At 40.7% G+C, this 26,230-nt stretch overlaps 1 protein-coding gene across 1 annotated transcript in view; it reads right to left on the bottom strand.

Moving 5' to 3' along the window:
- EPHA3 (EPH receptor A3) overlaps positions 1 to 26,230 on the bottom strand; it is a 260,564-nt gene that overhangs the window by 49,923 nt on the left and 184,411 nt on the right. Inside the window, exons 6-7 of the mRNA XM_056858063.1 lie at positions 7,514 to 7,638; positions 3,235 to 3,397 (exon numbers count right to left, since the gene is read on the bottom strand). Coding sequence (XP_056714041.1) covers positions 3,235 to 3,397; positions 7,514 to 7,638 — 288 coding nt within the window. The remainder of the gene's footprint in view (positions 1 to 3,234; positions 3,398 to 7,513; positions 7,639 to 26,230) is intronic.

The raw sequence follows: 26,230 nt of genomic DNA, 5'->3' as shown, positions 1-26,230 counted from the left end.
ATAGGCAAATATGTTGCTCAGCTGCATTCTTCTCTGGATTTTGAGATCTGAAATACCGGATCTTATTTCTGAAGTGGAGCTGATGCATTAGGCATTCTACATGGTTTCCTTTTTTAAAAAATTCTGAAATCTGTTCAAAACATTTGGTACAAATATGGAAATAAAAGAGGGAGAAAAAGTGCTGGTCGCTGGAGCTTTTCATTCCTTCAGTTCGTTTGTGCCCTTTCCCCCTTCTTTATATTAACAATGTGAATGTGCTAACACTGCACTGTGATTGAATCAAGAGTCTCTGGGAGCAGGGCTTTAACGTCCCACATTGGCATATGTCTGCATTGATAAAATACCATAACCCCTATGTTCTTGCCCATTATTAAAACCACATCAAAGGCATCTTTATAGAATCACATACACAATGTGTTATAGACAATCACAGAATCTTGTAAGAAGCAGAGGATTGCATCAAGAATTTTTTTTTTTTGTAGTGCTTTTGTAGTGCACACTGGCAGCACAGACTGGGAAGAAGATGCAAATCAACTGAAAGAATTGAAAACTCTAGCAAGCTGCCCATAGACCAACTCCAGAATTAACTTTGGATAATTCTAGTTAAATTAGGATTCAGAAGAGTGGAATGCAACACTGAGCAAACTTCCAGAAACAAAAAGAATATCATACAATAAGTGCAATCATCTCATTTTTATTACTAGCTTGCAGATCCTTATTTGTATGAATATTACCAAAGAAAATCTCCCCAATTCTGAGTGCGTCCTTCAGCTATCCAAAAATTGTCTTTTTTTAATCTTTAGGAAGAAAAGCATAAGAAAACTCCACGCTAGTTCCCTGAACTTAATGACATTGTGCACTAAAAACCCTGGAGAATCTATTCCTGCATAGTGTGTGAATAGAGTGGAAGTAAATCACACAACGCCTAAAGAAGCACATAGCATATTTTCCCTTTGTTTACGAACACAATTGTATACGAAATGTGAATATTTCTGATAACAACAAATTAAATCTGTAATTTGATGCCAAAAGGTTAATGAAGATTTTGTTCAGCTTTCTGAAGGAAATGTATTTTGGCAGTGCTAGTGAGCACTTTTTGAAGGGAAACATCTGGTTAAATTAAATTTTTGAAAGAACTGTGCATATTCAAACTAGAAATATATGAAACTTCGTCAGCCTGAAAACTTCTGTCCTCAGATGAAATTATATTGGAGTTCGATTATACTGTGATCACATAGTAGGTGATTTCACAGAAATTCTCCATGGCTTTTGCCACATATTTTTTTTAACAGTGGTCCAGATGTCTGAGGGTGAGCTTGTTACTCTGTTTACCTCCTAATTTCTAAAACAGCTTCACAGGTTTGGGTAAGATACTTATTATGAGAGTTATTACATGAAAATTGAAGGGAAGATAATGTACAGAATCTGGAGAACCTATGCTTTCAAGGAAAGCAAGTGTCAAGTCCAGTAGCACCTTAAAGAATTACAAGATTTCCAGGGCAAAGCTTTCCAGAGTCAACAATCCCTTCATGGTAAATGATAAAGGGAGCTCTGATTTTTGAAAAATTGTACCCTGGAAATCTTGTTGATGTTACTGGACTGGAATATTGCTCTCGTACTGCAGACCGACATAGCTACCCACCTGCAACTATGCCATTAAAGAGAGAATCTCCCTGCATTGTCTGTCCAGAAGCATACACATAAGTACAAAGCTTTCTCAGTTCAGGTATAAGAGCAGCCTCTATCTTCTTCTATTTGCTTCATTTTAGAAAATTCTAAATGATACGCTGGGTTGAATGCCAGACACACACAGCATTTATAGACAATAAGCAAGCATCATCACAATTATAATATTTCCTGTGCAATCCTATGCAGAGTTACTCCTGTCTAAGCCCATAGGACTGTGCTGTTCATTACTATATAGTGCCCCCCATAAATGCTGCAGGCACTTCACTGTACTATTTCAATAATCCTAGCAGCAATATTTTAGGTTAGGCCAGTACTGATCTTTATCCTACTACTAAAGATAGAGACTAAGAGTCCAGACTAAATTGGTGCTTTCCACCAATTTTCCTCCTGCAGATCCCCTCATTTCATTCCTCTTGGTTTCCTATCTCCCAGGATCAGCATTTCATGGAGATCAATGGGCTGAAGTGGAAGAAGAAGAAGAGTTGGTTTTTATACCCAGGTTTTCACTACCTTTTAAGGCGTCTCAAACCTGCTTGCAATCACTTTCCTCTTCTCTCCCCACAACAGGCACCTTGTGAGGTAGGCGAGGCTGAGTGAGTTCAGAGAGAACTGTGACTATCCCAAGGTCACCCAGCCGGCTTCATGTGGAGGAGTGGGGAACCAACCCAGTTCACCAGATTAGAGTCTGCCGCTCATATGGGGGAATGGGGAATCAAACCCGGTTCTCCAGATTAGAGTCCACCGCTCTTAACCACTACACTACACTGGAGGACAGAGGCAGTTCTATTTTGCCATCAGAAATTTTGTCTGCATCCAATCCACTAGCTGGTAGATAGTTGCTTGCCTAAGGTCAACAAGGGCTTCATGACTTGAGATAATAGTTGGAACATGACCTTTACAGCTCCTAGGTCATTCTCTGAACTATGCTTGTGTTTGAGAAGTTATGTCTATATATGCCTTTTCTGTGTACTTTTTCTCTGCAAGTGAAGTAGCGAATAACAGTGTGTAGTATGCCTGTTCAGGACCATTATTTGCATTTGGCTTCAATTGCTTTGAAAAATCACTTTTCTCTTCCAAATACCTCTTCTGCTGATAAGAAGAAAAATGTCTGCCTTGAGCATAATGAAACCTATGTACCATTATGTGGGTCTGGAGGAGGAAAAATGACTCAACAGTTCTTTTGGAGTTCAAAAGTTTTTGGAGTCCGCAAGGTTAGACAACAATATCAGAACATTATAGCACAGCAGATCTTTTAAATTCCTTTCCCAGCAGGAGCTGCTATCTAGCACAAAATTCATTTAATTCCAGCAACATAAATAAGAGGTGGCAGAAGAAAGGAAGGATACCACCTGCACTATTTTATGGTATATTTCTCATAGTATGTTTTAAATAATGACAAAGTATAAAAATTTATTGGCATATTAGCTGGAAAGGCAGATCATAAATACAGAATCATGTTTGCTACAAATGGAATAAAACAAGCCAGCCATATCATTTTGAACATTGCGGAGAAAACATTTAAAATCAACTTCAGCAAATACATACAGTCCGGACTGGTTTCAAACTCAAACTTGCGGCTGTTGCTCCCATATCCTGCAGCTGTTCGGGCTCGGATTTGGAAAACGTACGTGGTGTCCGGTTTGAGGCCACTGATAGTGACATTGGTGCTTCTTGCCCTCAGAATGGTGTAACTTGTCTCTTGCTCCTGCTTTAAGGAAATAAATGACCACATTAAAACCTAACATACTCAAAGCCAATGGGAACAGCACATGCTTCATAAGAACATAAGAAAGGCCATGCTGGATCAGACCAAGGTCCATCAAGTCCATCAGTCTGTTCCCACAATGACCAACCAAGTGTCTCTAGGAAGCGCACAAACAAGACGACTGCAACAGCACCATCCTGCCTGTGTTCCAAAGCACCTAATATAATAGGCATGCTCCTCTGATCCTGGAGAGAACAGGTATACATCATGACTAGTATCCATTTGTACCAGTAGCCATGAATACCCCTCTCCTCTCTGAACATATCCACTCCCCTCTTAAAGCCTTCCAAGTTGGCATCCGTGACCACATCCTGGGGCAGTGAGTTCAACTTCCACAATTTAACTATGCGTTGTGTGAAGAAATACTTCCTTTTATCTGTTTTGAATCTCTCACCCTCCCGCTTCATCAGATGACCCCGCGTTCTAGTATTATGACAGAGGGAGAAAAGTATTATGAGAAAAGTATTATGAGAGAGGGATATTGTTTTATTTTAGTTCTGCCACCTTCCAGGTAGGGGCAGGAGTTCTCCCGAGAATTACAGCTGACCTCGCAGTTACAGAAACCAGTTCACCTGGAGAAAATGGCAGGTTCAGAGGGTATGTGGCATTATATCACTGCTGAGCTCCCTCCCCTAGCTCTATCTCCAAATCTCCAGGAATTTCCCAGCTCAGAGATGGCAACCCTATTTTATTTTCATTTGTATAACAGTTCCTCTCTGCATGATTTTGGCTGTATAAAAACAGCATTTAGAATGTCAGTGAATTACAGTCATTTTCATTGCCAGAATGATTTAAAGGGACTGTGTTTCTGGAGGCCCATTCTTGAGAGTACTGATTTCTAAAAAAAACACAACCAATCTTTTTAGCTGACTTCCCTGGAGGCAGGAGGGGTGATCTGATAGTAAAACGCAGATCCAAAACACAGAAATAAAATATGACCCAACCCTAATCTTTGTCTGGAAAAAGAACTTAGCCCAACTAATATGGCTAAGAGCAAAAGGAAACAGAATGATCTTGATCATCCACGTGCTCATTTCTTAGCAGCGGCTAGGCTGGAAACTTTCTGATCTTGTGTTTATCTTTCCCCACAAGACTATTGACTTGTTCATCCTATTAGCACATCCTGCAAGACTAGTTCATTCTACTAGAACAGAAGTGGGGCAGATGGCTGCAGTGTAGGGATAAGGAACTTACCAGGCTTCCTTTTCAGGCAAGAAAAAGTATTTTCCCTGTCGTATACATACACACATACTCTAACAGTGGTGCTCCAACACTGGCTTGGAGCAGGTCATCAGCATCACATTTTCTCTCTCTTGGTGGTGTCAATCTACCAAACATCATCCGAATCCAAGAGTGTTGTGTGATATACTTAAAGCCTCCTTAACCATAGTAGATCCAAGTGCACTTTTACAATAGGTGCTATTAGACCTTTGCTCTGATGAAGATTCAGGCCTCTGTGATGCATAATACTTTTGCTCCCCTACGGTTGGTATGTCAGCTGCGTACACCTGTGGTTTTTTTTTAAGGAATTCAAATGTGAGATTCTTGATCTACTAACTCAAGATGTCACTAAAATTAGCCATTGTAGCAGAAAACTGGAGAGTAACAAATGTTATGTCATTTTTTAAAAAGGGCTCCCCAGAAGGGAAACAGGAAATTACAGGCCAGTTAGCCTAACATGTCTTCCAGGCAAATTAGTAGAAACTGTAATCAAAGATGGGCTTATGAAGCATGCTGAAGGAAAATCAGCATGGCTTTAGCAAAGGGAAGTCCTGCCTCACCAACCTTTTGGAGTTCTTTGAGAAAGTGAACAAGCATGTAGATAATGGTAATACAGTACACATTATATATTTGGACTTACAAAAGGCTTTTTTGACAAGGTCCCTCACCAAAGACTCCTGAGTAAACTTAGCAAGTCCTCTTATGCATTAAAAATTGGTTAAATGACAGGAAGCCAAGAGTAGGAATAAATGGACAGTTCTCACCTACTTGCCTAGTTCCTTTAACTGGAGATGCTGGGGATTGAACCTGGGACCTTCTGCATGCCAAGCAGATGCTCTACCATCGAGCCACAGCAAATGTGAGGTGCTGTGCATTGGAACAAAAAATCCCAACCTTTAAGTATATGCTAATGAGGTCTGAGTGCCCTGACCTGGATAGCCCAGGTGAGCCCGATCTCATGAGATCTCAGAAGCTAAGCAGGGTCAGCCCTGGCTAGTATGGGAAACCTCCAAAAAATGCCAGAGTCATGACATGGAGGAAGGCAATGGCAAACCACCTCTGAACATCCCTTACCTTGAAAATACTGCAGGGTTGCCGTACGTCAGCTGTGACTTAACAGCAAAAATTAGAGGGGGGGTCTGAACTTGCTGAAAGTAAGAAGGAAAGATACCTTGGGGTCTCAGTGGACAGCTCAATGAAAATGTCAACACAGTGTGCTGCATAGAAAAAAAGACAAACTCTATGTGGGGGATTACTAGAAAAAGGATTTAAAATAAAAGAGACAATACTATATTGTAAGCTGCCTTGAATTCCACAGGGGAGAAAGGTGGCTAATAATGTTTTTAAACAAACAAACAAACAAACAAACAATGCCCCTGTACAGGCTCAACTTGAATGCTGCATGCAGTTGTGGTCTCTGTATCACAAAAAGGACATTGCAGATCTGGAAAAAGTACCGAAGAGGGCAAACAAGATGCTAAGCAACCACAACAGGCTTGGTTGTTTTCAGTAAGAGGGGGGAGAAGGAGACAGGGCCATTTTCAGGACTGTTTTGGTCCTTGAGAAAGAACTCAGCAGGGCGAGGCCTGGCAGGATCCACTGGGCGACTTAATACCACACAACTTGCATGACTCACATAGGTCTGGCTGTTTGGCTAATGTTCAACAGCAGCTACCTCATGAAAGGCAGTGTGGTATAGTGGTTAGAGATTCCAGACTAGGTCCTCAAATCACTAGGTAATGGCAGGCCAGTTATGCATTCTCAGCCAAATATGCCTCACAGGCATGGCCAAGATTAACTATTAAGAGCACTGGACGCCTCCTGGTGGGCTTTAAATGAATTAAATAAATCAAAGTAGCTGAAGGTTGAGGGGCAGATAAATGGTTGGTGGATGGTGGGAAAGAGAGAAGGAAGCAGAGAAGGTTGAGGATATGGGGGTTGCCAGGTGGAGGAAAAGAGGAAATTGTGTGGGGAAATTGAGACAGGAAAAAATGGGTGCCCTTTGCTGGGCCCACCCTGGCAATCGACACCACACAACTGGACAGTTCTCCTGCACTGAGGGTGCCAGGGGTAACGTAGGGCAGAAAATAAAAGATGGAGGAGAAGATAAAGGTAGGTTGGCTGGTGGATGGGAAGGAGACGAGGCAGGAAAGGGAGAGAGACTATGGGGGCTTTCCTGGAAGGGAGATAGTGAGGAAGAGGGAAATTCACCCTGCAAGTCCTTTGGGTTCCCGTTTGTTGATATCTAAAGTTAACCAAGGTCCTTCATTTTACTGAGATCACAAAACAATACTGCTTTGCATCCTGAGGTAAATTTCTGTTAATAGAAGACTATTTTTGCTAATTTCCTCCTTCTGCTGCAGACCTTTGAATTACCCCAATGCTGCTCCAACAACCCCTGTCCTCCTGGAGCAGCATTTGTAGCTGCAACAGAAGGGGGGGGGGACTGAGAATATCTCATTCTACTGATAGAAATGTATTTCATTCTTGGAGGTTTACTACCATGCTGTATAAATGGGAATTTAAAGAATGGGAAAGATGCTTATTAGAACCTTTCCGGATTTATGTACTGTATCCATTTATATCAGAAAACCCAAGTTTTTTTTTAAAAAAAGTGTTAAGTGTGGCTACTATAAGCCTTGGCTTTAATATGAGGCATTTCTGAATGTAAATTTTGTTTGATGCTTTTCTTACAGCATTGGCAGCCAGCCTGATAGAAATGAATTTGAAAGCACACTTTATAGCTTTCAGCTTCTTTTCAGTTTCTTAGTTTATTGTTGATGTTACTGCTTGAACTTAGCCAGATCTCTTCCCGGTTCTTTTGCCCCGCCTTCCCACCTTTTCGTAGTACTTGACTTCGTAGTCCAAGATGATCCCATTAGGATGTTCCGGTTCTTGCCAAGACAGAGACACGCTGTTTCTAGATGTCCGGTCTTTCCTAATTATTGTGATGGGGGATGGAGCTGGGTAGAGGGAGGGGAAAAAAGGAAAAAAAGGAAATGGAATTTATCACTGTTCTAATTCTTGGCAAGGAGGTGGTGTTTCCATTTGAAGGACTCCTGAGTATAAACCTGGACTTGTATCAACACTCAACAGCTGCATTATAGACTTCTTACCCAAGCCTTGAAGCAGGATGGCCTGCAGAAACACGAGTTAGACTTTCTGCTGCTAGTAGACTAGTGGCAAATGAGCAGATGTTTCTAATCTGCTACTATAATGTAAGCAATGAAATACATTTGATACATAAAAAGTGAACCAGAGAGAGAGAGAGAGAGAGAGAGAGAGAGAGAGAGAGAGAGAGAGAGAGATTCTGCCTATTTATTATGATGTTGCGTGTTATTATTACCAGATTCTGCTGCTCATTGATAATGTTTTCCTATTATAGGCATACGACAAGACTGGAATAGATTATGCACAAGTAGTCCCCGGAGGTCCATTGTTAATAATAAGTGTACTGCTGAATGTATCCTTTTTTTGTGACATATTTTGTTTCTTTCTCACCCTACCTCAGCTCAAACCTCTCCTAGACATCTGTAGCAATTTTACAGGACTTCATCCAACAAAACTTTTAGAACTTAAATACAATTATAAAATACAAATAATTTTCCTTAATGAAAAATATAGGAGCAGGTAAAACAAATCCCAAAATTCCATAGGATATAGTATATCAGTGCATATATCACATCTCCTGAAGGCTATTCATAAATTGGGAGATACAATTTTACAAAGCCCAACCAGTATGTTCACACATTATATTACACATTGCAGTAAAATGAATGACCTTACACTAGAGATGTTACCAAATTTCATGACAATACTGGTTTGATGTCAAGTTTTTTTTAATGGTTTCTCTATCACTCCGATCATCCTTTCTCTAACAATATTAATGAAATTAAGTAGAAATGTTCTCTTGAAATTCACATCTGTTGTTGTATAATTGGTATTAGCATGCTGTCAAACAAACAAACACAAATGAGGGAAACTTGCCAAAGAAAACAGACAGAATGAACATAGTCTTTCTGAACATGCATTATTTTTAAAAAGAAAAAAACCCTTTGTTGATTACAAAAAAGAATTATGTGCCTTACCTGCTTGACCTCTGTACTATAACAGAAGACTGAATAAAATATGTATCTGATAAAGATAATGCAGTACATTACATCATCTTTTTTTTCTCTGCAGACATAACCCAAGCTGTCAAAAGAGAGTCAGTTGACACTCATCATTCTGACCCTTCCTCAGGGGAGGGAAAACTTCTTGTCCTTCCCAGATTAGGGATGCAACTAGAAGTTTTATTTTCAGGGAAAGGGGTTCAGAACACTGTGATGCCAGCACCTCCCTGCCCTATCATCATAGGAGGGGCTTGTGGGTGACACAACATTGTGCACCCATGAATCTAGGTGACTTATTTAGATACACACACACAAACACAGAGCTCAATAGATGGGTCGCACTGTGCCAGCTACTCTTCCTGTATACTTACAGATAAGGGTAGAAAGTGTCCATGCATGCCATAATATATATATAACTGGATTTCCAAATGCATTTTATTTATTTATTCAAAATATTTCTATTCTATATTTTCCAGAGCCTGCCCAAGGTAGCTAGCAACATAAAACAAAATAATACAATGAGTACAACAAAATAAAATAAATTGAAACTTCAAGGGGAGGGCATTCTACAGGTGGGGCATCACCACTGAGAATGCCTCTCTCTAGTTAACACCATTCACTTCTGCGGGTGAGGCCACTAGGAACAGTGACTGAGATAGACCTTAGTTAGTGGGCTAGATGGTGCAGAAGGAGAATGTATGGGATAAAACTGCTGCTCCAGGTCCACCAAAGTGGTTTAGGGATGCACAGCTAAAAAATAAATAAATCAGTATTTTTTTGACTTGGATATCAGGGAGCCATAAAATATCAACATTCCCAGTTTCTTGGCTTCCAAATAGTGGTTTGGTATTTGGATTTGGGTTTCTTTGGGATTCCAATATTTTTTCCACCTCCACTACTCCTTATGAGGAAAATTTCTGGGGGGCTGGAAGGACTATTTTTAAAGCTGCGTGTGTGTATAGTGCCGTCAAGTCGCAGCCGACTTATGGCGACCCCTTTTTGGGGTTTTCATGGCAAGAGACTAACAGAGGTGGGTTGCCAGTGCCTTCCTCTGCACAGCAACCCTGGTATTCCTTGGTGGTCTCCCATCCAAATACTAACCAGGGCTGACCCTGCTTAGCTTCTGAGATCTGACGACATCAGGCTAGCCTGGGCCAAAAGATACTGGCACCAAAATTGCAGTAGTGCTGCCGGTGCCTGTCCTTTAAATATCTCCCAAATTTAAAATGAATTGTACCAAATCTATGGGCCCCTGAACAAGGTGCCCCCAGCCATCCCCCACTGATTCCTACAGGGGGGGAAATGTAAAACCCAAGAATCCTCACCAATGTACAACCTGAGAATTGCTCAAGCCAAAGTGAGTAGGAATGCTATTGAAAGCATAGCAAATGTATAATCAGAGAATCAAACCAATGTACAGCCTGAGAATCTACAACAATGTCAAAACAAAGAATCCACCACAAAACCTGACACAAAGCAACTCAAACAAAGAACATAACTTTGCAAAGTCAACAAAAACAAATTGAAAGTGCATGATCTAAGACAAATCAATCTGGCAACCTGATACAAAACCCCTAAAGACACAAATGCTAAATAACCAAAATGCTAACAAAACACACAAAATATATATATCCGGGGAGCCTTCAAATGCTGGCTCCTGATACTCAAGGTTCATCCTAAATATTTCCAGGATTTTTCAGGAACCATTTACCAGTATCCTGGAAAATCCCACATATCATCTGGAGACCCAACTATATCAAAATAATACTGATAATGCTAAAATATATATTTTCAGCTCGGATATATCCAAATGCACATCCCTTTGTCAGAAGACAGAACAATGCATCTGGAGTAACCGTGCATTCCTGAGATGTCAGCGTGCAGATATGGCGGGGAAGAGGCACAGCCGTTTCCCGCATGCTGCCAGCTTGAAAAAAGCCTTTAAAAGGCTTTTTCTGTTTTCAACGGGGTTAAAAGACCCGTTGAAAACAATGAGGCTGAGCCTCCTAAAAAGAAGCACAGCAACGCTGTCCTGGCTGCCGGCGGCCAGGAACACCCCCCATGCTGGCACCACAAGTCTCTCCCATAGCCTGCACCATGGGGAGTCTTCGCTGGCAGAGGGTGCTTGGGCACCGACGGAATTGCCCTCGCCACCAGCGTGTGTCTTGTCCCATGATAAGATGCACTTATGCTGTTGGCGAGGTCATGCCACCTCCTAAGAGGATTCAGCCCCCCCTCAGGAATGCATGGTAAGGGTATTCAATAGATTTATATGCAGTGATACAGTTGCTGCCAAAAATAAAAGGGAACGGATGTGGCTCATTATATTATAGAGCATCTGCTTTGTATGCAGGAGGTATCAGGTTCAGTTCCCAGCAACTATGGTTAAAGTAAAACACTCTACCAGAAATTCTAGAGAATTGCTGCCAATCACAGCAGACAGTACAAACGTTGATAAACCAATGGTCTAACCCAGTAGAAGGGACCTTCATTTGGGCACAATTACAACAATTGTTGACTACTGGGTTGTTGTTGTTTTTTAATGAGTCATGGCTCAATCAAACAACGCGTCTGGTAATTTCATATGCTGCCCTAGGGCAATCATGTATATGTGACCTTTAACAACATGTTTCTGGCCTTTTGATGAAAAAAATCCATGAGACTGACCATTTTTTGGGGTGGGTGGGAATTTGCCTTGTGAAACCATCAAGTTTGAAAAACCACAAACCAAAATGCATCAGCAAATTATTTCTTCATTTATATTATTTATATCCTTTCTGTACCTATTCAATTTATGCAAGGTTACTTAACAATAATTTTATATAACAGTAAAACTGTTAAAAATGATTAAAACAACAACAAAGAAACAATAAAAACGAGTCCTCTGCAATTATGGGACATTAAACATGATACAAGGCAAACAGATCTAGATTAGTAATTTGGCATTCAGATGCATAGGCTGTTGATGAAGGGCACACTGTATAACACTTAAAAAGGTAAAGGTAAAGATCCCCTGTGTGAGCATTGGGTCGTTCCTGACCCATGGGGTGATGTCACATCCCGACGTTTACTAGGCAGACTTTGTTTACAGGGTGGTTTGCCAGTGCCTTCCCCAGTCATCTTCCCTTTATCCCCATTTTACCAACCCCGGAAGGATGGAAGGCTGAGTCAACCTTGAGCCGGCTACCTGAAATCGAACTCAGGTCATGAGCAGAGCTTGGACTGCAGTACTGCAGCTTACCACTCTGCACCACGGGGCTCTTGTAGAACACTTAGCATGTTCCAAAATGGAGAGTCCAAGACCCAGCATAACCTCTGCTGTGCAGATATTATACCCTTATAAATCAAAATGCTCCCTTACTCTGGAATGAAGACACAGGGCATCAATACATAGGTTAAACTGGTCAATTTAAAGATATCCATCCCATTAGTGTGGGTTACCACCACTGGCTGCCAATGTTTTAGAAAACCCCATCTTGTTTCCAATCACAGCTGGCATAGCTTCTTGCCCTCCTTATCCCAGCATGCAGAGAACATTTGAGCAAACAGGTGCCACACGTAATTTCTTTCCCCCTCCCCAAACCATTACAGCCATTATAGGTTTGGCTGATGCTGTTCATATCATGCTTTCCAGCTATCAACCAATGAGTGGCTGAATTGGAAAAAAACCTCCCTTCATCCACTTTAGATGCTCCATCGTTTTAGGATTACACTGTCCAGATATGCAGTGATAGATTAGAGATAGATTAGAGATTCATGTGCACATTGCTTTTGGAGGCCAGACACATGTACCAGCACTGTTATGTATAGACATAATGACTGAATTGTACCAGCAATTTGAACTCTAATAGACAGTAAACCACTGCAAGAAGAAAAGGCCTCTAACTTCAACTGTTTAAGCCACAAAACTCAAGGAGCGTGAAACTTCTGACAATTTTAGATTTACTTTGCTAAAATTGATTTGATAGAGAAAATGATCCTAGTTTATTGTGCATTTTCCATCCATTTTTACCTGTTGAACAGACATTTCCTTATTGATTTTTACCGTATTCTTATTGTTTGCATTTATTATATGAAGAACTAGAGTATGGATAAACAAGCCGCTTTCTCAAAGTAACGAATATTTTTTCTCTAATGTATTTTAATTATTGTTATATCATTAGGTCTAAAAGCCTATGCATTATATAGACTTCCTTGAATAAATTAATGAATAAACCAGCAGAAAAAGCCTTGCTTGTATCATGTGTTCACACTGTATTCTCTAACACAAATAGCCTCATTGTAATGGTTACAAATTGTCATGGTGACCTACCTGATATCTGAACGAAGTTTAAAAGTGCATTTAGCATGGGACAACAGTATATTCTCAGAGTAATACTGTAGCATTAAACAGAAAATGAAAGCAGGTATAAAGTTGCACAGGATAACTATGCTATTTCCCCTCCCAACTGCTGACAGAATCAGGATTCTCCATATTGCAAGTTTATGTGCAGTTTAAGCTTTTAGAATATGGATGTGATCCGATGCCAACTAAATGGCCCATTCAGATGTTCACAGCATATGAGATGTGTTTATCCATAGGACTGCATTTATTTAGCCACAGAAATGACTGTGGCCATTGTGTGGATTAATTCACAAGATTTCCTATAGTGCCGGGTTATCCGAACTGGTTAAGGGGAAATGCAAGGCAGAATCTACAACCTTCACACTTTTAGAGCATGAGTGATTCTTGTCCCAAAGCACTGCAGCTGTAGAATTTCTCATACGTCATTCCCCTTCGGGCAACTTTAATTCCTGGTGATCCCACTACACAGTGAATGCAAAAGGCACACTATAGACAAACTGATTAATTAACACTGAATAATTGTTGAAACAGAGATTATTTTGAATATTCATCTTTAAAAATAAAAAGGCCCAAACGAAACTGAACATTATGGGAGTGGAAGCATCATCTGCATTGCTCTAGCTATTGCCCACATTGCTTAAAACAAGCTGTTGTCCTTAAGCACCAGAAGATTTATTTCTTTCAAATGTCTTCTAAACTCATGACCTGATTATTTATGCCCATGTATGAATAGTCAACACCTTCAAACAAAGCCTCCTGAACTATTCCACTGAGTCTCCACACTTGCTAGAGCTACAGTATGTGACCTTTGAATGAACAATGCTACTATTTATTATGCAAACATGTATTTAAATGAATCATAATATTGATAAGGTTTAAAGTCATGTGGCTGAGAGGCATTTATAATAAAAAAAGATTTCACCTTTGCATAACAGCTGTTAAATCACCTGAAAACACTGCCAAACCTGCTGGTTTTGTTGAGCTGATATCCATATGCGGGGGGAAATCTTAGGAGGAAATGTCTCTTAACCCAACTCACCAATATATTACTATCAAAATCTTAGTTATTACAACTTCATCTTACTTACTACAACTGGTGGCTTCACTGGTGGGAACATGGTTTCAGAAGGCAAGGCATGAATGTGAGACTACATTCTCACCTTTTCAGGGTGGTCTCCATAGATTACATAAATCACATCTGAATAATGAAGCTTTGCGATGAATGTTGCCTTGTTGCCATTTCTTTGAGGACAAGACAATATTCCTTTTATCTCAGTCAGACACTTTTCAGCAATAATGATTCCTCTCAAAAGACGAGGAGAAGCAAACAAGGAGAAGCTAAGGCACTGTGCCATTGAACTCTAGCAAGATTGTCTACTGACCCCAAGTTTTCAGTTTGTTTATCTGACAAGTGAAATGGTGCAGGTGAACATCTGGCTCAACAATCTCTGTAAACATCCTCTCATTATGAATGGATACATTTGCTCTTGACTACTTCTTGTTCCTTAATCCCATGTCAAACTATAGTTTATTTTCAATTTATTTTATCAAAAAGCCAAGAGACAGACTGAACCTATTGGCATACTCAAAGCAATGTGCACTTGGATTTAAAAGGATAAATGCATGGAGATCCTTCAGTGGCTAAGAGCCACCATGACTAAATTAAACCTCTATGTTCAGAGAAAGAACACTAATAAATATCGGAGCTCAAGGTAAAAGTGGGAGCTGCTGGCTAGCCTCTGTGATCTGCTTCTTTAGTATCTAGTCGGCCACTTCGTAAACAGGATACTTGACCATATGAACCACTGGGGTGACCCAGCATGGATGCTCTTATGTTCTTACACATAACAGTAAAATGTATCTTTTTAACTGTGTCTGATAAATAACCGTTTACCGTGGATGCATTATTATCAATCTTATTATCTTAGTATTACCAACCTTCTATTTATCATAAATATAGGCAGCAGTTGAATATATACGATATATACATTTATATTTGTTTATGTGTGTACATTTTGACACAGTGATTGACAAATTTAAACACACATTTGACAAGGTCACATGTTACCAGCTTGATAAGGCAACACAGAAATCAGTTTTTTTGCCCTCAGCATTCCCTTCAACTAGCTGATACAATACCAGGCAGAGAGAGCTGAAGAACACCATGACACCTCGTTTTCTTAGATGCTGCTCACTTGCTGTTTGTGTGTGTGTGTGTGTGTGTGTGTGTAAAAAGTGCCTTCAAGTCGCAGCTGATCTATGGCAACCCCTTTTGGGGTTTTCATGGCAAGAGACTAACAGAGGTGGTTTGCCAGTGCCTTCCTCTGCACAGCAACCCCGGTATTCCTTGGTGGTCTCCCATCCAAATACTAACCAGGGCTGACCCTGCTTAGCTTCTGAGATCTGACGAGATCAGGCTAGCCTGGGCCATCCAGGTCAGGGCTCACTTGCTGTTTACAGACACTTTATTGTCCAGCACCAGCACCTCACTGCCGACTATGTCTCTTTATCTTGGCTTCTGCAGAAGGTGAGTGAAAAAGCAACAACTCTTTCAACCGTGGTAACAAGAGAGCAAGTGCTTGGAAAGGCTCTCTTAGCTGATCTTCAACATATTCACTGCTGGGATGAGAGAAAAGGAGGGGGAGGGAAGCTTGACTAGAGGCTTTATTCCATGTGTTTCCTTATTAGTAAAGTGATGTAATCATCACCAAACAGTTTATGAAACACCATCTGGGTCTCCAGTAAATACATGACTATTGAACTCAATGGAACACTCCTACTAGTTATTTCTCTTCTGAAAGACCACATCTCACTATATGAACCTTTTCACTGATTGCATTAATTCAACTGGCTACTTCATTTCCCCTCAGTAGTGGGATATGATCCTATTTGAGCTTCTCGGTTGAAGCCCACCTGTTGTGAAATTGTCTGCCAGAAGAGATAAGGAAGATTCTTTAACTGCTGACCTTTTAAAACAGGTGTAAGGCAATGCTATTTAGTATGACTTTTAGCAGTAGTTTTGGAAAGCGGGCTGGAGAGCATGGAGTACTGCAAGATCATTTTGTTTTTTAGAGTGGACTAAGTGGTATTATGCCACTACTTTATGCGTTTACTGTTGCTATGGATACAATCAGGTATACTTTTGTGGGGTTCCTTGAACCCTTCAGGAGAAAGGCAGGATATAAATATTTTAAATAACTAAATACATAACAAAATTCTAAGCCCTATGGATGTCTCAAGGTCAAAATGCAAGCACACCATAGTATTCCTTATTTATCTAGCTCATATTAACGTAGGCCACAGTCTAAAGCAAGAGCACTAATACCTTTCTTGGCACCCACCAAACATTTTTTAGAAAGTAGGTGGGCCAGGTGGGACTTTTTCCTAGTACGGTTCCTGATTGGCACTTGGAAATCTGATTGTATAGATTAAAAAACAAAAACAAACATTGCTTCAGCAGCATCTGCCTCCATAGTACAAGGTTCTTCGCAAGGTAAAACAATACAATAAAAATATAAAACCAACAGCATTAAAAAGGTTTACTAGGCAGACTATGGTTACGGGGTAGTTTGCCATTGCCTTCCCTAGTTGTCAACACTTTACCCCCAGCAAGTTGGGAACTCATTTGACCAATCTTGGAAGGATGGAAGGGAGAGTCAACCTTGAGCCACCTACCTGAAACAGACTTCCGTCGGGATTGAACTCAGATCGGGAGCAGAACATTGACTGCAGTACTGCAGCTTACCACTCTGAGCCAAAGGGCTCCCTCACAGCATCAAAACAAGCCATACAACAATCTATATCAGGCTAAAATGATTTTCATCATGCAGTTCTTCAGCTAGGAGTAGACCATATAAACTAGCTAAAAAGACTGAATCCTTCAGTCACAATGAAATATTTTGGATTCGTACCTTTTTAAAAAAGTGAAATACCACACAGGCCTTGAAGGGGACAGCATTCCATTGGCAATGCCACCACTCATATCATTAATATTTTTTTTAAAGTTGAAGATGAAGATGACATTTCTTTACCAGTCCAGAAAATGTTACCTAGAAGTCAGTTTCTAAAGGACAGGTATACCAGGAAAAACAATAGAACATTCCTAGTTGTCACTTACAGTTTACAGCTAAAACCTCTTCAGCATATCACAAGGGATCTACAATCTTTCTTGGAAAGACTATCCTTCCCTCTCACATGCCTTGTCCACAAATGCTAAAACTTTGCTTACAGGTTATCCCACCCCAGCCTGAAGCAACTACTCACCACAACAATGAACCACCCAATGAAAATATACACCCAGAGACAAGCCCCTGAGACCAACACCAGTGCAAACTCAGTCCTCATGGTTATGCAAGTTATACTATTACAGGAGCTAGTGCCAGCCGCCATGGTGCCCATGACCACCATGGTGCCAGTCAAAACCTTTCATGGTGCCCGTCAAGGGGTTTAAAAAAGTGGGGGGGCCTGTTTTTTGTTTTTGTTTTGCCCAGCAGCGCTTTTGATTGGTTGTGCAGATTAAAAGGCAACTGGTTAAATAAAGCTTCTGCTTGGAATGTTGAAGAGTAAGAGGAAGAAGAAGAAGAAGGAAAAGGAGGAGAAGAAGAGGAGGAGTAGGAGTTGGTTTTTATATGCTGACTTTCTCCACCACTTAAGGAAGAATCACTGGCTTACAATCACCTTTCCTTCCCCTCCCCACAACAGACACCCTGTGAGGTAGGTGGGGCTGGGAGAGCTCTAAGAGAACTGTGACTAGCCCAAGGTCACCCAGCTGGCTTCATGTGGAGGAGCGAGAAAACCAACCCGGTTCACCAGATTAGTGTCCACTGCTCTTGTAGAGGAGCCGTGTCATGGCCCCTGCTGTGGCTGAGTCCGAGGCCTCGGATGCAGAACTGGAGCAGTTGGCCATCCCATCGGCAGCTGACCCTCCTTGGAATGCAGCTTATGGGCCTTCTGAGCCAGATGCTGAATCAAAGGGGCCGTCAGATGCTTCTACATCTAGCCAGGCTGAGGAATTCCAGTACCCCTTGGAGGCTCGACTGCCAGAGCCAGCCAGAGACTCACAAGAGTCCTCCCCCACAACTCACAGGCAACAGAGACTCCGGACACTGCTATATGAAAGAAGACATTCAGCCCGGCTGCAAAGCTGGAGAGGTATTCCAGCTGCACAGAATGACAGTGAGTGATGACAGGACCAACCTCACTCTGATAGCTGGCCAGATTTAAGAAACGGCGAAAGTCAGCCTAGGTGTGGAAGCAATGTACTGAATTTGGGTTTCAGCTGAGCTCCACTCTGTTTGCTGTCTTGCCTAAGAACGACCTTGGACTGTTTGAAGACAACACCAACCCCCTTGCCTATGACCCAGACCTTGGACTGAATAACGACGACCCCTGCTGCCTAGCCTGTGATACGTAGGAGACCCCGGCCTCACTTCTTGGACTGCATCCTAGACTTTGCCTTACCACTGCTGACCTCACTGTTTCTGTGCAGCCGCCCAGGCTGCAGAAGCCTTGGCTTCTGTACCCTCCCCTGCTTCCTGCCATGCCCGCTCTCAGCTCCCTCTGCACCGTGCTGCAGTAGCAGCCCCCACCAGCCTGCCCGGCCAGTACAAGCAGGGAATCAAACCCAGTTCTCCAGATTAGAGTCCAACGCTCCAAAACCACCACTCTAAACCACTACACCATGTTGAGTTTTATATAACTTTGTTCCCTGACATTTTGTGGTTGGCTCCATCTCCTGCAGCAGCCATTTTGTGATTTTGCACACCGCCCTGTGTCAGAATTCCAAAGTTGCTCAAAAAGCCTGGGGTTCCCTGCACCATACCATCACAGGCTCATGCTCTTCAACATCCTCTAGTGTGAAATATGTTACCATGTACCAGCAATACCCTTCTGCCATTTAAGATGGACATATGGTACAGTCTCTGTGCAGGAGAATAAACAGACACAAATCAGGCATTAAAAATGGGAACACTCAGAAACCAACAGACAGCCATTAAACTCCCTGGCTAAGCCTGAAAGACTGCGGTACTTCAGCAAATTTCAAAGGAGATTCTAGCAAGAAACTGCTGATACTATATTAACAGATAATGTTAAAATTCATATTTAGATTTGATAGATTTGGATTTAATAAGGACATGAAGGTAATTGTTTCTCTTTGCAGATTTCTGTACAGTGTATACTACTCAGATTTATCCTACTTTGCCAGCTCATCAACAGCTGGGAAGGGACCACACCTTCCATATTCATTCTTGACTAAATGTCCTGAGAAACAAGACTTTCCAGCCTCTTTTTCCAGTTAATACTCCTCCTCCACCAACCTTTCTGCTGTATACAATTTTATGTACATATATCTCTACTTACTCAATGTAACACTTCATTCATCTGATGAAATGGGCTCTGGCTCATGAAAGGTTATGCCACAATCAATTTGTTAGGCTTCAAGGTGCCACAAAACCCTTGGTTCTGTGCATGAACTCACCCTTAAACCACGCCAGCCACGCATCCAAAAGCTGGCTTTAGTTACCTGATTATGTAAAATGCATGAAATAACTCAATATGTACCCCTAAAGGTTAGCAGGCTGAAGACTTTGCTTACACAGGATGACGTTTGCAAGCAATACACACTCGACATGAAAGGGGGGCAAAAAGGAGGCCAAAGTGGAGGGAAAAAACAGCAAGAAGCAATGAAAAGCAGCTGCTTCCTTTCATTTGAATCGCAGAGATGGACTACCTCCTGGCTAACAGCTGCTCTGTAAGAACCATCGTTGCTGTTCGTTTTTCCACTGGTGCAATTACATTTAAAAATGAAAGCAAACTTGCTGGTTTCCCTCTTTCATGTGCTCTTGTCATGTCTCTTTTTCTTTCGCAGAGACACCAAGTAAGCACGGGACGTGTGTTTCTCATATGCTCAACATGTGTGCAATAAATCAAGAGCACGCCAAGTCCACTTGAAAAGTAACAGGCCGCACAATAAACTTCAGGAACGGCAATTAGAGTAGCTTTCACAGATGGAAGGGGAAAAATAATATATGCCTCGAATTCATGCGATTTTATACTATGGTGTCCAAAATAGCAATTCTTCATAGGAAATGGGAAATGAGTTTTATGCAGCTTTATAGTTTCAGTTTAAAAAGCAGCCCCATTGAAACAATACAAAAAGATACAGCAGCTATACATTTCCTTTTAATTTATAACCCCTCTGTCTGCGTTATTTTAAGCAAGATTAAGATCCCATATCGCCTGACAATATTTTAAAGTTCCTATTAATCAGTGAACTTATTCTGGCAAATAAACAGCACATAACACATTCGTTGATTTTTTTAATCATCTGCATGAGCATTACTCTACCCCTTCCGTTAGAATAATTATAAATTATTTTTTGTGTATGTGTGGGTAGATAGAGACACTATCTTTAGTTCTGGTTTCACTAAAGACACCATAACGAACTAGGACATTAAAAAAAAAGTAAAATATTTTAAATCTTTTAAATGTCATTCTCTTGAAAAAGTAGTAATAATGATTTCAGATTTCTGTTTGATTCTCTAAGGGCACTGTGATAGGCCCTGACAGGGGAAAGCATAAAATGATTGAATGAAGTCAGTTTGCAAATATGTATCAAACAGTATATCAGCATAATATTTAACATACACTAAGCTGTATAACGTTGTTAAAATTCAGAATGTAGTGAAGTTAAATAACCATGAATTATATTTTTCTAAAAGTAATATGTTCTGCTCCGAATCAATAAGAACAAATAAACAAGATAAATTCTGCCAATTAATCTTGATACCTCTCAAATTTGAACTGTAGATTTTGTGGCCTTCTAGTCAGATTTTAGGCAAAAGGTGTTCAGTTTTCTTACTACAATTTCTCTATAAACAGTAGTACATATGAATGCTATAAGATGCTCTCCATATTAAAGGAGGTAAATGATTTATCATTAGTGCTGACCTACAAAACATTCTTGAAAGGGGTAAAATCTAATTTAATTTCAACATTTGATTATTTATTTACTTATTTAAACCATTTGTATGCCGCCTTTCCACCTGATCAGGGTCTACAAGGAGGCAAACATAAGAACACATTAAAACAATTAAGCAATTAAAAATAAAGTTAAATTATAATATAATCCAATTAAAAACACATAAACAACACTGGAAGGAGGGCCAGTAACCATCGCTGGAGGAATGCCAACAACACAAAAAAGTATTTACTGCTGGCGAAAGACTGAGTTCCAAAGTTTTGGTGCCATGACCGAGAAGACCTTTTCTCGAGTTGCCAACCCATCTAGCTTCAGATGGCGGGGCGGCTGAAGCAGGGCTTCTGAAGATGACCGGAGTGTATGGGTAGATTCATATAGGACAATGTGTCATTCAAATATGTGCATGCTCAAAGAATCTTATGTGAACTGTTACTACTATCATAATACCTATTGATTCCCTACGTTATCTGAAATATCATTGGCCTCCATTTTTTGTTCTATTTATAAGAACCATTGGCTGTACATAATCACCAGGCTTCTATGGCTTTGACCTACTAGGGCTCTTAAAAGATACATCTCCATTGCGGCTTTGTCTTTTTCTAACACACACACACATCTATCATATATATTACATCCACTTGTTTAGTACATGAAACCATTGCATAACCATGATTTTGTTTGGAAAAAAAATGCTGTATAGTTTATGAGGCAGGAACAAGGACACATCTCAGCCCAAGCTGTCTTTAAAACAAAACACCTAGCTCACAAGCATAGCAACATCTTATCCGTTTGACATACAGATTAGCCCTCTTGCTTTCCTTGAAGAAAGTAGCAGCTCCCCCCTGGAACTTCATGTAAAAAAAGAAATACAATGTGTAACTTTTGGGATATGAATTACTTTCTTGCAGGGCATGCTAGTTTCAGTGATGAAAAGAAAACTGCAAGAAAGTAAAACAACAGACTCACTAAGATATTCGACAAGAATGTAGAAATGTTGGCACGCCAGTGCACCTAATCGCTTTTGGCTGCAAGCATTCTGGGCTTCAGATGGTGCTGGGCACCTTCTAATCAGAAGGGGAAAGCTACGGGACCGTTGAGAGGACACTCTGTAAGATTGAGAATGCCTTGAGGAGGAAGGAAAACAAAAAGAGCCTGTTGGTCATTTTACCTGAGGTTTGTTGCTCACCTGGACCCACACTTTCCTGTTGGGAATCTATGGAATCTCTGCACCAGCAGTCTCCAAGCTTAAATCAAGTCCCTGCCCCTTTAAATGCTGCTTTTTAATTGGCTTACTTTGTAGTGCTTACTGTGAGAGAAACCCCCCCAACTGCTGCATAAAAAAGCATTTTGAGAACAAAAACCAAAAACCGAAGCAATCTGACAGGAGGGGTGGGAGAAATACAAGCCTCAGATTGAAAACACCTTTCTTCTGCTCAGAAAGAGCTCCCAGGAAGCATTTGAATCTCCGCCTCTACACATGCTGTTTTGTAACTGGCTGTGAGAGAAACCAAGCTTGCGTGTCCCACACTTTACCTTATGCATGGAGATTTCACCCAGGCTGAGCTCAAGGCTGGCAGCGAGGTCATCTTTAATGGAGAGAAAACTCATGCATAACTCCAAGGAACAAACAAGACAGACCAGGGGCAAATGTGAGTGAAAGTACCTATGCATAAATGACCGTTACCAGCAATGCCAGAACTCCAGACTGTGTACTACACAGTCAGAGGGGGGAAAGGAGGGGGCACAGTAGACAGCTCATGATCTGAGTTTGATCTCGATGGAAGTTGGTTTCAGGTAGCCAGCTCAAGGTTGACACAGCCTTCCATCCTTCCGAGGTCGGTAAAATGAGTACCCAGTTTGCTGGGGGTAAAGGGAAGATGACTGGGGAAGGCACTGGCAAACCACCCCGTAAACAAAGTCTGCCTGAGAAAACGTCGGGATGTGACGTCACCCCATGGGTGACCCGGTGCTTGCACAGGAGACCTTTACCTTACCTACAGTAGACAATGCCAACCAAATCCAGGCAGACAAAAAATACAAGATTTTTTTTTTTAAGGATACATTTCCCTACCCACTTTGAAATCTTCAGGGGAATGATGAGGCAATACACATGAAATAGTTACTTACAACACAGAGAAGTTGCATCATTTATATGCAAGGCATCTACCAAGAAATTGCCAAATGGTTAGCACCTTAAGTCGTTTGTATTAGGAGAAGACTCCCTTCCTCCATTAGTTCCAATTTGACTGAAGGTGAAATGGTTCTTGAATTCACATATGGCAATCATTTACACCCTCAGTTTGAGCAAAATCTAAACTAAAAATGAACTCTAAATCACAGTAAGAAAATTAAATTGTATAGATTCCATGCTATATGATATCCTGTTCCTGATTGTGGCAGTTCTTGATGGACACATATATGAGAGACATGATCCGGAGGAAAAGAAAATACCTTCCTCGGCCACATAAATGAAGCACAGGCTTCTGGAAAGAAATGTCACAATAGCTTCATAAATAGATCCACTTTTGTCTTTTCTCCTTCTTACGTTTCTGCTCCTACATGTGTTTCAGTTAAACTACTGACAAATTTTACACCTCCGCTAATCAAGGATCCTTCATTGGATTGGAAAAACAAATGAGCAAATGGCTATTTTGTAGTCATTAATTTTTGTACCACAGATTTAACAAAATAAAAAAGCGTGAACGGCTTTTTTATATTTACAAAAATACCAGGGGTTGAGTGCTGCTATCTTCCCCATAATTTCTTATGATGTTTCAATTTTTATTTTTTTCTGCCATATTGGCATTTTGTTGGCTGTTGTGTATGTTTAGAGAAAGGTATGATATGCATATTTTAATAAATAAACAAAAGTTTTAAAATTACAGCTCTCTGCATCTTATGGCAACCAGCTTACTTGGAAGAATTTGAGCTCTGAAAGTTGTGTTTTGCATGTCAAGTAGAGATCTGCAATATTTACAGATGTTCTGTTTATATTTTATTTAGACAATACTGAAAAATGTAAATTTGCAAAATTTGGAGGTTTTACCCTGATTTTTTGTTACAGAGTCACTGTACCAAAATTATAGCAATTGTTATGTGGACTGTTTGTCCGGTCTTTAAATTTTGGTGCTATAAGCTATGAATTCACACTGGATACTATTTCTTTTTTTTAATCATGTTCATTTTCACCGGGGCCTTTGTGCCTGCACAATAATCATGAAAAGGAGAAGATGAGACACCGCTATTCCTACTTCTGATTCATAATATAATAATGTGAACAATTTACCAAAGGATCCAGGTAGTCATAAGCATAGTCAGAAATGTAAGGGATCTTCTAATGTAATAACCAGCCAGAAATCTGATCTGAAAACCTAGGTGCCAAACAGCATTGGCCACGGAGACTAGATAAATCTGTAGATGAGCTTGTCAACTGCGGCACAGCTGTCCATCTCACTCCATGACACATTCATAATTAGCACTTTGCCTCAGGGGATTCTGGATTTCATATAATTCCCCTGCAGCAGTCAGTGACCCATCCTAAGCAGGGTTGATTGGTGTTATTAGATAACATCTGTTTGAAAAACATATTATTGTGGCCTAGGATGAGGCATTGTTCCCTTCAGCATGGTTGATAGCCGAAGCTGTAAGCCTGTGCCTTAACAACACCATAAAATGTAAATTGACAGAAGCCAAATCAAGTGAGCATCTAAAGTCACAGCATATATAATAGTGTTTCCAGATCACAGATGACAAAATACTACAACCGGAAAGAGTGCAATATTGAAGCTGTTCAAGGCATGTCATCTCAGGTTGTGTGTTACAAAAAACACATACGGTTCATGGAATAAAATTATGGACCATTGGGCAGTGAGCTTGTTTGTGTCCCATGTCACTGGAGCAACACTGGAAATGAGGAAACCATGTGGGAGGAGTAGATGATGTTGTTACTCTCTACAGGACTCCCTTGGAAGACAGTAGTGGCAAAGTAATAAGCACACATTCTGAACCTTCAGTCATGGTTTCTCTCTGGTTGGAACATACTGAACAAAACTATCAGTTCCACTGGATGAGGAGGTCAATTGAGCTAACCACAAATTCTTTATCTGAAAAAAAAAGGCTTTGCCCCAATATGATTTCACAGTTTGAACATGTAGTTCCATTGGACAAACACCCTGAAAAATGGGAATAGAGCACTTGAGTATGTGTTACAGCATGCACCTAACTGTGTGCACCTCAATGCCATTTAACTACAGACTAAGAATGGGGTGAAAAATCAGGGCGTCTTATCTTGGGAGCTGCAAACCTCCCACCACTCCTCTACTTCTTTTGTAGCCACTTGTTCAGATTGTTCATTTGATAACAGATGTTACCAAATAATTATTAAAGAAAGCTATTTGAAGCATGAACCCCATGAACATGCCTTTAAACAACTGCATGAGGTGTACTCCTGCAATTTTGTGGGAAACTGGGAATCAAATTTTACCCTTTTCTTCCTTCCTCATTCTATTTGCCATCATTTTCTTTCCAGTCTCTTGGTTGCCTGTGTGTATCCTTCTCTCCATGTTTGCTGTACTCTGCTTTAATCCTACCCTTTCTAGCGTGGGGTAGTGGTTAAGAGTGGTGGTATAGTGGTTAGGAGCGGTTGACTCTGATCTGGGGAACCGGGTCTGATTCCCCACTCCTCCACATGAGCAGCAGATGCTAATCTGGTGAACCGTGTTGGTTTCCCCACTTCTACACATGAAGCCAGTTGGGTGACCTTGGGCTAGTCACAGCTCTCTCAGCCCCATCTACCTCACAGGGTGTCTGTTGTGTATATGTATATTGTGACTAGGATTTCATAACTTTTTTTTTTACAATTTTAGATTTTTCTGAAAAGCCAGGGATTCTCCCAGCTAAGATAGCTGATGAAGGAAGCTTTTGACTCTTGAAAATTTATACCCTGAAAATCTTGTCTGTTTTTAAGGTGCTTCTGGATTCAAGTCTAACTTTTGTACTGCAGACCACAGTGGCTATCCTCTGAAACCAATTGGTAGCTATAGTTAGTCTCATTGTGGAGAATTTGTTTCAGACTGTTATGATCATTTTGAGACACACTCTGTTCTTATGTGCCAGCT

Source organism: Euleptes europaea, chromosome 12 (assembly GCF_029931775.1).
Source record: "Euleptes europaea isolate rEulEur1 chromosome 12, rEulEur1.hap1, whole genome shotgun sequence".
In the NCBI taxonomy this organism is placed as follows: Eukaryota; Metazoa; Chordata; class Lepidosauria; order Squamata; family Sphaerodactylidae; genus Euleptes; species Euleptes europaea.
This window is presented reverse-complemented; position numbering and strand designations above follow the sequence as displayed.